The sequence below is a fragment of the Fringilla coelebs genome (assembly GCF_963513975.1).
Source record: "Fringilla coelebs genome assembly, chromosome: 12".
In the NCBI taxonomy this organism is placed as follows: Eukaryota; Metazoa; Chordata; class Aves; order Passeriformes; family Fringillidae; genus Fringilla; species Fringilla coelebs.
In genome coordinates this window covers 21,956,847-21,968,477 of record NC_140038.1, presented here as the reverse complement: position 1 = coordinate 21,968,477, position 11,631 = coordinate 21,956,847, and the positions used below count along the sequence as shown (strand labels likewise).

The 11,631-nt window shown below is 60.3% G+C and overlaps 2 protein-coding genes across 2 annotated transcripts; both read left to right on the top strand.

Annotated features, from left to right (window-relative positions):
* Nucleotides 1-1,115: 1,115 nt before the first annotated feature.
* On the top strand, nt 1,116-9,097 carry CTSH (cathepsin H). The gene is made up of 12 exons (XM_084213665.1): nt 1,116-1,295; nt 1,435-1,466; nt 1,538-1,643; nt 1,736-1,806; nt 2,402-2,506; nt 2,753-2,839; nt 3,393-3,448; nt 4,473-4,554; nt 4,634-4,702; nt 5,436-5,542; nt 7,219-7,344; nt 8,364-9,097. Exons 1-12 carry the CDS (start codon nt 1,223-1,225, stop codon nt 8,437-8,439), a joined length of 990 nt encoding a protein of 329 aa, XP_084069791.1. The 5' UTR covers nt 1,116-1,222; the 3' UTR covers nt 8,440-9,097.
* A 287-nt stretch (nt 9,098-9,384) lies between these two features.
* On the top strand, nt 9,385-10,393 carry LOC311158433 (uncharacterized protein; the record flags this gene model as incomplete). Its single annotated transcript, XM_084213822.1, has 2 exons — nt 9,385-9,531; nt 9,607-10,393. Exons 1-2 carry the CDS (start codon nt 9,431-9,433, stop codon nt 10,391-10,393), a joined length of 888 nt encoding a protein of 295 aa, XP_084069948.1. The 5' UTR covers nt 9,385-9,430.
* Nucleotides 10,394-11,631: the final 1,238 nt, after the last annotated feature.

The following is an 11,631-nucleotide window of genomic DNA, read 5'->3' as shown; positions in this document are numbered from 1 at the left end:
CGGCCCCGGCCGCGCCGCGCTCGCGTAGGATTCCCCGCCCCGTCACGGTTTAACGCGCCGACACTTCGCTGGAGTCCCGGGTTCTTTTCCATGATGTTACTTTTGTCATTTGTTCCTCCTGGGGGGCTGGTGGTCGGGCAGGTGAGTCCCTGTGGGACAGGTGAGCCCTGTGTCCCCGCGGGGCAGGTGAGTCCCCGTGTGGCAGGTGAGCCCTGTGTCCCCGCGGGGCAGGTGAGTCCCCGTGGGGCAGGTGAGCCCTGTGTCCCCGCGGGGCAGGTGAGTCCCCGCGGGGCAGGTGAGCCCTGTGTCCCCGCGGGGCAGGTGAGCCCTGTGTCCCCGCGGGGCTCCGGGGCAGCACAGAGCAGCTCTCACTCGGGCAGTGCTGGCGGTTACATCCCAACTCTGTAAGGTGGGAGAAGGGAGCACATTAAAGGTTGTCCCTCGGTGTGAGCTGCCCTCTGTGTGTGTGCCGCCCTCGTGCTGGCCGGGCACGGGGGGCCCTGGTCCCCCCGAAGCTGGGAAGATGGAAGCATCCCCTCGCCTCTCCTCGCTGCATCCGGCTCCTGTTGATATGCTGTAGATCCGTGCCCTTGTGCCCACTCTGAGTACCATGACGTAGAGTTAGAGATGACGAGTGTTTTTATTACATCTACTGTAATCCTGGCTAACCACCCGCTAGCAGGATATAGTAATGTAGTGCTTATTCTGTGAATAGTACCTGGGTTTTTTACATTGTACAGTCCCTGACACGGTTCCCCGGCAGTGGCAGGCATGCTCCACTCACACAACACTTGCTGTAAGCAATACCTCGTGGTATGGGAATTCTCTTTCAAGCCCTAAAACTATTTCAACTTACAGCTTGTTTGGGAAAAAAAAAAGATATTTCCATTTTTTTTGTAAAAATATATGTTTCCTGATTACCTCTTGCTAATAAATCTATTCTATCTCAGGGTGAACCGGGGTTTGTGTTAGTTTTACGGGAGGGATGACGCCGGACCCGCCGGGCCGCGCCCAGTGCCGGTGCCCGCCCAGTGCCCCTCCCAGAGCCGGTGCCACGCCCAGCGCCACGCCCATCCTCTGCCCCGCCCACCCCGCCCCTTGTCCCGCCCCCTGGCAGCGGCTCGGCCCATTTCGGCTCCGTTCGGCCGCGCTCGGCTCGGCTCGGCTCGGCCCGGTTCGGCTCCGCTGCGTCCCGCCCGTCCCGGTTCGGCCCGGCCCGGCCATGGGCTGGCCCGTGCTGCTGACCGCGGCCGCGCTGCTGGCCGCCGCCGCCGCCTGGGAGCCCTCGGCCGAAGGTACAGGGGCACCGGGAGGGCAGGAGGCGGCTTGGCACGGCCTGGCCCCGGCCGGCCCGGCTCGGCTCGGTTCCGGCCCGGACCCGGTGCGGCAGAGCCGTGGCGGTGGCGCCGCTGACGGGCCCGTTCTCTCCCGCAGAGGAGCGGCTGTTCAAGGCCTGGATGCTGCAGGTGAGCTCGGGGCCGCGGGCAGCCGGGCCGGGCCCCGGGGCTCGGGGCCCTGACGCGCCGTGTCCCCGCAGAACGACCGGCGCTACGGCCCCGAGGAGTACCCGCGCCGGCTGCGCATCTTCCTGGGCAACAAGCGGCGCGTGGAGGAGCACAACGCCGGCAACCACAGCTTCCAGAGTAGGAGCCCCGAGCCCTGAAGCCTGCCTGGCCACGGCCGGCCCTGGGCAGCGCGCCTCGCTCAGCAAAGTGTCCCCTTTCTCCCCCTCCAGTGGGCCTGAACCAGTTCTCGGATCTGACCTTCGCCGAGTTCAAAAAGCTGTACCTGTGGAGTGAGCCGCAGGTAAATGCTGGGAGTGCGGGTGGGCAGGGAAGGAGGGGCTCCAGTGCACCCGTGAGTGGTTTCTGCAGTGACCCAAACCCCCGTGAGGGGGTTCTGCAGTGACCTGAACCCCCGTGAGAGGGTTCTGCAGTGACCTGAACCCCCGTGGAGGAGGTTCTGCAGTGACCTGAACCCCCGTGAGGAGGTTCTGCAGTGACCTGAACCCCCGTGGAGGAGGTTCTGCAGTGACCCAAACCCCCGTGAGGAGGTTCTGCAGTGATCCACACCCGCTGCTGGGCCAGCACCCCTGGCTGTGCTGCCTGCAGTCCCCTGTGATCCGGTCACATCCTGTGCCACCAGCACTGGGGCAAGAGCCAGGTGAGCCCTGTTGCCCACCCTCAGGGCTCTCACTGCCTCAGCCCTGACTCCAGCCCAGCTATCTGTTCTGCTGTCAGCTCCCTGAGCAGCCAGAGCACTGCAGCCAGGGGTGCAGGCTGGCAGTGCTCCCCGCTGCAGTGGCCAGGGTGTGTGGGTGGTCACCAACCCTGATCCAGGAGGGTGGCTGTCGTGGCCCACTGGCCTGGTGGCTCACCACAGCCCTTTGCCCTGCTTGCAGAACTGCTCAGCCACCAAGGGGAACTTCCTGCGCAGCTCTGGGCCACATCCCGACTCCATCGACTGGAGGAAGAAAGGGAATTTCGTGACACCTGTGAAAAACCAGGTGAGGGGTGTGTGACACGGCCAGAGGGGGCTGGTGGCTGCGGGCAGGCGCCGTGCCCCAGGGGCAGGGCTGGGTGCCCCTGCCAGGGGAGCTCCCCCAGAGCTGTGCCATGCCTGCTGTGTGCCCTGGCAGGGGCTGCCAGCACGGAGTGGAGGCTCTGCACTGCTGCCATGCCCCCTGCCCGTGTTTGGGGAGGCTGGTGAGCCTGCAGCACCTGGAGCAGTTCCTCTCCCACTCCTCATGTAGGGTGCCTGTGGGAGCTGCTGGACCTTTTCCACCACGGGCTGTTTGGAGTCTGCTATTGCCATTGCCACGGGAAAGCTGCTCTCTCTGGTAAGAGGCTCTCTGGGCTTAGAGCCCTTTGGGGAGCAGGATGGAGCCAGAGGGGCTGGAGGCTGCTGGGAGCAGGCGTGGGGACAGAAGCTGTGCCTGCCCTGCCAGCCAGCCTCACTGCAGGCAGCACATTGGGACATGTTGATTTTTCAGCTCCCAGAGGATTTATATTCCTGAAGAACTAGAAAGACAGTAGCCACTTACACAACTTCACAGAATAACTGAGGGCTGGGTGTGTTAAAAACAAACCTGACCTTTGGAAGACATCTCAGCCAGTCCTTCTGGGGGGGGATGGATTCCTGGCAGGCCTGGGGAGGAATGCCCCTGGCAGCCAGGGCATCCCAGGCTGCTGGCTCCAGGCCTTCCTTTTCTGCCTCCCTGGGACATGGAGCCATTTCCAGGGTGCTCCCGGGGGTAAACGGTGCTGTGGTGGTCATTGCAGCCAGCTGCACGGACAAACCAGCTCTCAGTTCCTGCTGTGCAGTTGCTTTTTGTGTCACTGACTCTGAGCACAGGTGTGGGACAATCACTGACTCAAAACCCTTCTCTGCAGGCAGAGCAGCAGTTGGTTGATTGCGCCCAGGCCTTCAACAACCACGGCTGCAGTGGGTAAGTCAGAGAGGGTCAGAAAGAGCAGAAATTAGGGAATCTTACATCCTGTGATGGACAGCCTTCCTCCAGATCTAGTGTCAGGATCCTTCCACATTATGGAACGGCTTTTCCCATGGCTGCAATGTGTCAGGGGAAGTAACTTTGGGTTTGGTTGCTTATTTTAATTTCACCCTCCATCGAGGTTAGGATGTTTCACTAAATGTCCAGCATTTCCCAACCTCTGCTGTTCCTCATTTGTTGGTTTTTATCTGAGGTGTTTTTCACACGGCAGCCATAGGCTGGGCTCTGATGGGCTCGGGGACAGCAAGGGGACTTCTGGCTGTTGTTCTGCCCTGACTCACGCGCCTCTCGTGGCGCCCTGAAGAACCCACAGAAACTTTAACTTCCCCTTGGGGAAGTTCCTCCTGGCTTTGCTAGAGAAGGCAGAGAGTAGAGCTGTCTGAGAACTTCTGTTTTCTGTGAGATAAGCGGTCCTAGAGGGACGCTCAGAGTTGAGCAAAGCCACTCTTGGTGCTTTTTATCTTTCTTGTGGCACCTCCTTGGGCGTTTCCACATCAGCACTCCCTGATCATCTCTCTTTTCTTCCCTCCTGAGACGTGCTTCTGGAAGGTGGCCAGGGAAGGGAGCAGCTGCTTGCTGGAGATGTGGGTGTCTCAATGTGCCCCAGCCAGGCTGGGCAGAGGGCACCAAAAAGCACCTTTCAGCATGTGAGGCTGCTGCTGTGTGGGCCAACTGACCTCACACCCTCAGGGCTCCTGGTGTTCTTCTCCAGGGATCTGGCAGCTGGAGAATGAGGTGTGACCATGCCAGGCAGCCCAGGCAGGGAGATGCTGCAGGCACAGACTGGAGTTTGTGCCTCTGGGGGCTCTGGGATAGACACAGCCCTTCCCTGGCTGGTGGAGTGGACTGCAGAGGGGGGAATGTTGGTGGCTTTGCTCTGCAGAGGCTGCAGCATTAGCAAGTTCATCATTACCATCCGAATTAGCTGTTAGCATCCTAACGGAGCCGTGTTGTCTCACAGGGGCCTGCCCAGCCAAGCCTTCGAGTACATCCTGTACAACAAGGGGCTCATGGGGGAGGACAGCTACCCGTACAGGGCCAAGGTACTGCAGCACGGCCCCGGCCATCGAGGGGGCACAGCAGGCCTGGCTCAGCTCCCACAGCACCTCTCTGTCCCCACAGAACGGCACCTGCAAGTTCCAGCCCGAGAAGGCCATTGCCTTTGTCAAGGATGTGATCAATATCACACAGGTGAGGCCCCGAGGGCTGCTTTTCCAAACTGCCAGGGCTGGGCCAAGGGAAGGTGCCATGCATGCTGTGTGCCCTGGCACACAGCCCACGGCGTGCTGGGCTCAGCAGCTGGAGCTGCAGCCTGTGTGCTGCTGGAGAGAGAGAGCTGCTGGGCACACTCCTGCTCTGCTGCAGCTGGAGCTGCAGCCTGTGTGCTGCTGGAGAGAGAGCTGCAGGGCACACTCCTGCTCTGCTGCAGCTGGAGCTGCAGCCTGTGTGCTGCTGGATTCAGTGAGCTGCTGGGCACACTCCTGCTCTGCTGCAGCTGCAGGCTGTGTGCTGCTGGATTCAGTGAGCTGCTGGGCACACTCCTGCTCTGCTGCAGCCTGTGTGCTCCTGGAGAGAGAGACCTGCAGGGCACACTCCTGTTCTCCTGCAGCTGGAGCTGCAGCCTGTGTGCTGCTGGATTCAGTGAGCTGCTGGGCACACTCCTGCCGTCCTGCACACCTTTTGGAAGGTGGCACCAAGGAGGTGCTGGAGGCAAAAGGCAGGCCCTGGGTTCCTGCCTGCTTCCCTGGGGTGCCCCTCCAGGCTGGGACAGAGGCCTGGTTCTCCTCTTACGGCTCAGCACTGGGTTCCTTGTCCTGCAGGACAGCAGGGTTATCCATTGCCCATGGCCTGGCTGCTGGGCCTGCACTGGGCCCATCACCGCCAGGAGATGATGAGGATGATGACCCTGGATCCTCTCTTGCAGTATGACGAGGACAGCATGGTGGAAGCTGTGGGAAAGCACAACCCAGTGAGCTTTGCCTTTGAGGTGACGAGTGACTTCATGCACTACAGGAAAGGAGTGTATTCCAAGTGAGTGTGTGACCCTCATTTGGTAAGGTGAGGGCAAGGGGAACGTGTAGGGCTGGAGTCATGTGCATCCCCGTTTATCCTGCTGCATGCAGGAACACTGCACTGCATTCTCACACTTCTTTTAAGTAGAAAGTAGAAAAGAAAAAAAAGAGTAAACAGAGCCTTGATTTACTGGTTCCTGAGGGGATGAGAGGGCAGCACAGGGAGGAGGGCTGCAGGCTAGGAACCTGTCCAGCCTGGAGACCAGGTCGTGGTGGAATGAAGGTCAGCGAGTCAGGCAGCTTGGGAGACTCTGTGCAGCTCCCCATGGGGCTGGGGCTGTTCCAGGGCTGATCTGTGTCTGGGCTGGGACAGAGGCAGGGGCAGCCCAGCTGTAGAACACATCTGGTTGCTCAGGGTGAGCCCCAGCCTAGGTGGATTTTCCATGGTATCAGGGCAGCTCCCGCAGTGCCGGAGCTCAGAGGGGCGGGTGAGGAGGGTGGCTGCCCTCACACTGCTCTGCACCTGAGCTGGCAGCTCAGCAGGTGCTGCTTTTCGGTGTCACTGCTCTCCACAGGGCAGGTTGTGCAGCACCTCGCCTCAGCCCTGCCACGTGCTGCTCCCTGGACAGGTCGGAGGAACAGCAGAAAGAAAAACCGGCTTGGGACACGAGGGAAGGCTCGAGCGTGGTGCCACTCCATGGCCAGGGCAAAAAGCCACCTGGAAGGCTGATCAATGCACATTGGAAAGATGAGAGCTGAGCAGGGCAGCACAGGGGCTGGTACCCAGCAGGGGGAAAGTGTGTGTTTGGAGAAACAGAAAAAGGCTTTGGAGTAATGAACCCTCCGTCGCCAGAACTGCAGGGAAAATGCAAGGGAGAGGCTGAGCCTGAGGGATCTGCCCCAGGGAGCTCTCAGGAAGGAGCAGGTGGGGATTCCAGAGGCTTTGCTGGGCCCAGAGCCAGTGATGCCAGAGGTCAGTGCCAGCCCTAGGCAGGTGTGAGCTGTGAGGGCAGGGTAATGGTCAGAGGAACGTGCCAGCAGCAGTTATCCTGTGGACTTACAGTCTAAGGTGGATTTGAAGTCAGAGTGCATGGAATAATTGATGCTCCAGTGCTTTCAGCACAGAGCAGCTGTTAACATATCAAAAAAAAGAAAATCTGAGGTGGATTATTGATCTTTTCCTGTGATGCAGCTTGAAAATGTTTAAAAATAGATGCTCTTGAGATGGGAGCATGTACCATGAGCTGTCTTGTTTCACACCACAGGCAGCAGCTTTCAGCAAGTGCAGTTTAAAGGTTGAAAATTCAGAGGAAACACATATTTAGACCCAAGAGCTCGCCCTTCCTGTGCAAAACATGAAGCAGTGCCCTTGAATTTCAGGGCAGTACAAAGCAGCACTGGGAGGCACTAAGAGCTGCTGGTTCCAATTGGGAAAATTCCTTTGCACTGTAGCTCATCTTGGTGGGCCAGGAGCTCAAAAGTCCATGGATCCCCTAACTCCAGATATGGCTGGTAATTTCAGAGCGGAAAAACAGAGCAGTGTCTCCCTTCCGTGCCTCCCCTCCCTGCTCTCCAGAGCTGGGAGTTCAGAGCACCCCCAGTTCTGTTTGCAGAGCGTGCTCACCGCTGCTGCCTGAGCAAGCCCTGGCTAATTGCAGGCTGCTTCTCAGAGCACGCTGTGTTGTGTCCCTGCAGCCCCCGCTGCGAGCACACCCCTGACAAGGTGAACCACGCCGTGCTGGCCGTGGGCTACGGACAGGAGGATGGCACTCCCTACTGGATCGTCAAGAACTCCTGGGGCCGCTTCTGGGGCATGCAGGGGTAAGGCTGCACACCACGCTCTGCCGGGGCCTGGGGACACGCCACCCTCAGCTCTCCAGATGAAATGTGGCAGCTGGGAGGACACGGGGAATGGTGCCAGGCTGGGCAGGGACACAGCTCACCAAGACAGGCCTGGGGTCCCTGCCCAGCAGAGCCTTGGCTCAGTACAGAGCTGCTGAGGTGCCCAGGGCACAGCCAGGCTGTCAGAGCTGCTGGTTCCTGAGGTGCCCAGGGCTCAGGGCACAGCCAGGCTGTCAGAGCTGCTGGTTCCTGAGGTGCCCAGGGCTCAGGGCACAGCCAGGCTGTCAGAGCTGCTGGTTCCTGAGGTGCCCAGGGCTCAGGGCACAGCCAGGCTGTCAGAGCTGCTGGTTCCTGAGGTGCTCAGGGCACAGCCAGGCTGTCACAGCTGCTGGTTCCTGAGGTGCTCAGGGCACAGCCAGGCTGTCAGAGCTGCTGGTTCCTGAGGTGCCCAGGGCTCAGGGCACAGCCAGGCTGTCAGAGCTGCTGGTTCCTGAGGTGCCCAGGGCTCAGGGCACAGCCAGGCTGTCAGAGCTGCTGGTTCCTGAGGTGTCCAGGGCTCAGGGCACAGCCAGGCTGTCAAAGCTGCTGGTTCCTGAGGTGCTCAGGGCTCAGGGCACAGCCAGGCTGTCAGAGCTGCTGGTTCCTGGCTCCTCCCTGCTGGTCACACGGCCAGGAGAACATCTTGTGCCAGGAGTGAGATCCCAGCTTCACAAGTGTTCCCAGCTTCACAAGTGGGATTCTTGGGAGTGAGATGGAAATTCTGGTTCGTTCAGGGTGGAAGGGGCAGGGACTGGCATTGCCTGGAGAGCTGAGGGGGAAGGGACCTCACAGCCCGTCCAGTGCCACCCCTGCCGTGGCAGGGACACCTCCACTGCCCCAGGCGCTCCCAGCCCCGTCAGCCCAGCCTGGGATCCGGGGCTGGGCACTGTGCCAGGGCTGCCCACCCTCCCCTGCCACCGGAGGGAACGCTTACTCACTGCCATTTCTGTCCCTTGCAGGTATTTCCTTATCGAGCGAGGCAAGAACATGTGTGGGCTGGCTGCCTGTGCCTCCTACCCCGTTCCTCAGCTGTAGCAGGGGCAGGCTGGCCCGGGGCTGCGGTGACTGGCGCTGCTCCAGGGCTCAGGCTGGCCCCAGAGGGGCAGGACCGGTGCCACGCCTGCCTGCCGGGGTGTCGCCTGCCGGGGTGTCGCCTGCAGGCAGCCGGGCTCACACACACAGCCAGGTCCTCCCGCAGCAGCAGGCCGAGCTGAGCCTGCCCGCTCCGGCCAAAGCCCGCCAGGCTCCGTCCTCCCGCCGTGCCCAGGTGTGCCCAGGTGTGCCCAGGTGTGCCTCCGTGCCCCGCCGGGGTGCAGGGGAGCCCCACAGGAGCCGATTGAGGGCACACAGAGCTCCCCCCGCCCTCGGGTGGCTTTTCTGCAATCACCAGCTGTAAATTGTAATGACTTCAAAATTTTCTTTGAAGGCAGTTTCCCTGTTCTTTAAAGGAAGGATGAGTGAGTGCTGTGATTTTTACACTTTTACCTGTTTTGATGAAATGCTTGCTATATTTTGTATTAAAACCCAGGGTATTTTAATGCACATAGAGAAGAAACGGGTGATTTTTCTTTAACCCACCAGCGGAGACCCCAGAACCTCGGTGCCGATCCTGAGCAGGCGCTGGGGAAATGAAGCGGCGTGTGAGCAGGGGCACGTCTGAGTTCTTTCACAATGAAATCTGTCACTGACAATAAAGCTGCCTCGTCACCGGAGCTGTGCTGTGGGCTCTGAGCGGGGGGCTGAGGGGCTCCGGCCTCCCGGCGCGGGCCGGGACCGTGCGAAGCGCCGAGGTGGTCTCGGGGCTCTGGAGCGGGGCTAAGGCGGGGCCGGGCGGGAGCGGGCCCGGCCTGAGGGCGGTGCCGCCATTTCCGGAAACAGTTCCATTTCTGCCACCATGCCGCCCGCCCCTGCGCGTCACTTCCGGCCCGTCCCCTCCGGCCAATGGGGAGCCGGGGGCGCTTTTGGCGCCGAATGCGAAGCGGCGGCGGCGGGCGCGGTGCGCCCCCTGGCGGCGGGGCGGCCCGCGATGGCGGCCGTGCCGCAGAACAACCTGCGGGAGCAGCTGCGGCGGCACTCGGCCCGCGGGGCCCTGCGCGCCCCGCCGCCGCCAGCGCGGGACCGCCCGCCGTGAGTACCGCGCCGGGGCGGCGGGCCGGGGCGGCCGTCGCGGCCGGGGACTCACGGGGGCTCGTCTCCTTGCAGGGGCTTCACCTTCAAGAAGGCGCCCCGGGGCCTCGGCGTCGCCGCGGTGCTGAGGGACAAGGACGTGAACACCTCGCTGGCCCTGCCTGCCTCGGCCCCGCCGGACGCCAAGGCGCCGCCGCGGGGCTGCGTTCCGGCCCCCAGCCCCGGCCCGCGGCCGGTCTGTGCCCCCGCCGCGGCTGCCGGGGCCAGGCCGGCCAGCGCCGCTCCCGCCGGGAAGGCCGACAGCGGCCCCGGCTCCGCTGCGGGCCCCGTTATCACCATCGGCGATGAGTGGGATGACATCGACGACTTCGACCTGTCGGGAATCGAAAAGAAGCTCTGTCGGCCGCCCGTGGTGTCCCCCAAGGGGCTGCGAGCCCCCGGCAGGGAGCCCCCGCGGGCCGGCCCCCGCCCGGCCCCGCGCGGCTCTCCCGGGACCCCGGGGCCCGGCGGCGGCGGCGAGGCGGCGGCGGAGGCCGAGCCCGAGCCGCGGCCCTGCTCGCAGCGCTCCGTGATCTGCCTGGAGGACTCGGCTCCCAGCAGCGGGAGATCGGCGGCGGAGCTCGGCTGCGGGGAGCCGGCAGCTGCTGAGCCCCGCGTTGATGCGGGCAGCGCCGGGGCTCGCCCAGGTAACGGCTGTGGCGGGTACCGGGCTGGAAGAACGGCTGGGTGTGCGCCCCGGGGCTCGGCGAGGCTGCTCGGGAGTCACGGGGAGCTGCGTGCTCGGCACTGGCAAGCAGCCGTGATTCCGGTCCGGGTACCCGCAGCCTGGAGGCAGGGCAGCATCCTGCCGGTGCAGGAGTAGCAGCTGCTCGTGTACTGCAGTTACAAGATCGATGGCATTCCTGAAATTGTAATAACCTATAGGGATGCTATGGAGAGAAAAGCACTAACAAAATTCATACAGGAGAGACATAAAGTCATCTTACACCCAAATGAAATACTAAACCAGAAAAAGTGATTGCTCTCCATTTTTAATACAAACGTAAACACAAAAGAAATCCAGCTCTCAGTTATGATCACAAAATTCCTGCCTGTCATTGCTTTGGCAACTCTGTCCCACAGAACTGCTTTATTTTAGATTCCTTACCCGCTGTGTTTTGAAACTTTGCACCTTTATTTGGGAAATTACCATGTTTATGCAACTGAATAACATCAAAGAGTGTTCTGGGATGCTGCCCTTACACTGAGTGGTGAAAAGATTTGTGAACTGTATTTCTGTTCTTAATATTTTGTTGTCTTTTCCTTTCCCTGTGAAATTAATTTCAATAAGTTAATGATATTGACCTCTCTTTGTAGGATTTGTCTTTTAAGACGCAATACATTTACATTCACCTTCCAATTCCAGTACAGGGATTGTGTCAGCTGATGAGTCTGCACTCTTTTAAGGCTAGGATTTAATATAATAGGAGCTTTTTATAGAAACAGGTTTTTATAAAAATAGTTTTATAGAAAAGTATTGCAGAAAAATAGATCTCTTCAGTGTTTCACTTCTGCCAGGGACAGGTGACTGTAGGTTTAGCTGTATCACTTTTCCACTTAAATCAGGGTTTGTGGGGGGCAAAAGGGAGCAGCAAGTTTTATCCTTTGGAAGTCAGAAGCTGTATCAAACACATGTTTTGAAATCTGGCTGCTATTTTTCCCCTCTGTCTGTGGCAGGCTGAGTGTGCAGTGTTACCCAGCAATATCAATGCACTTCTCTTGCAGCTGAAGGGGGTCAGGGCCAGGAGCCACAGAGGGCTGGGAACAGCTCCCCAGCACTGGATGAGGCCACCTGGCCGTGGGCAGGTGCTGATCTCGAGGAGGATGACCTGGACATCATCCCTCCCTCCCCTGAGGAGGAGCTGCCTCCCTTCTCCCCCTCTGTACAAAGTGCCAGGTAACCATAGCTCACTGCTGGAGCCATCTGTCTGATGCATGAGTCCAAAAGTACCAAAACCAACCCAAAACTCCTGCTTGTTAAAGAGGCACAGATTGAGCTTGTGTCTCTTTGCTGCTTGGCAGGTTGATGGCTGGCAGCTGCAATTAATGCTTTATCAAATA

What these genes read in the sequence shown, in the direction of transcription:
- CTSH (XM_084213665.1), top strand. Translation starts at nt 1,223, where the DNA reads ATGGGCTGGCCCGTGCTGCTGACCGCGGCCGCGCTGCTGGCCGCCGCC. An exon ending in ACCTGTGGAGTGAGCCGCAG is followed by an intron (nt 1,807 to 2,401) that starts GTAAATGCTGGG and finishes CCCTGCTTGCAG; the next exon opens with AACTGCTCAGCCACCAAGGG. An exon ending in GCTACCCGTACAGGGCCAAG is followed by an intron (nt 4,555 to 4,633) that starts GTACTGCAGCAC and finishes CTGTCCCCACAG; the next exon opens with AACGGCACCTGCAAGTTCCA.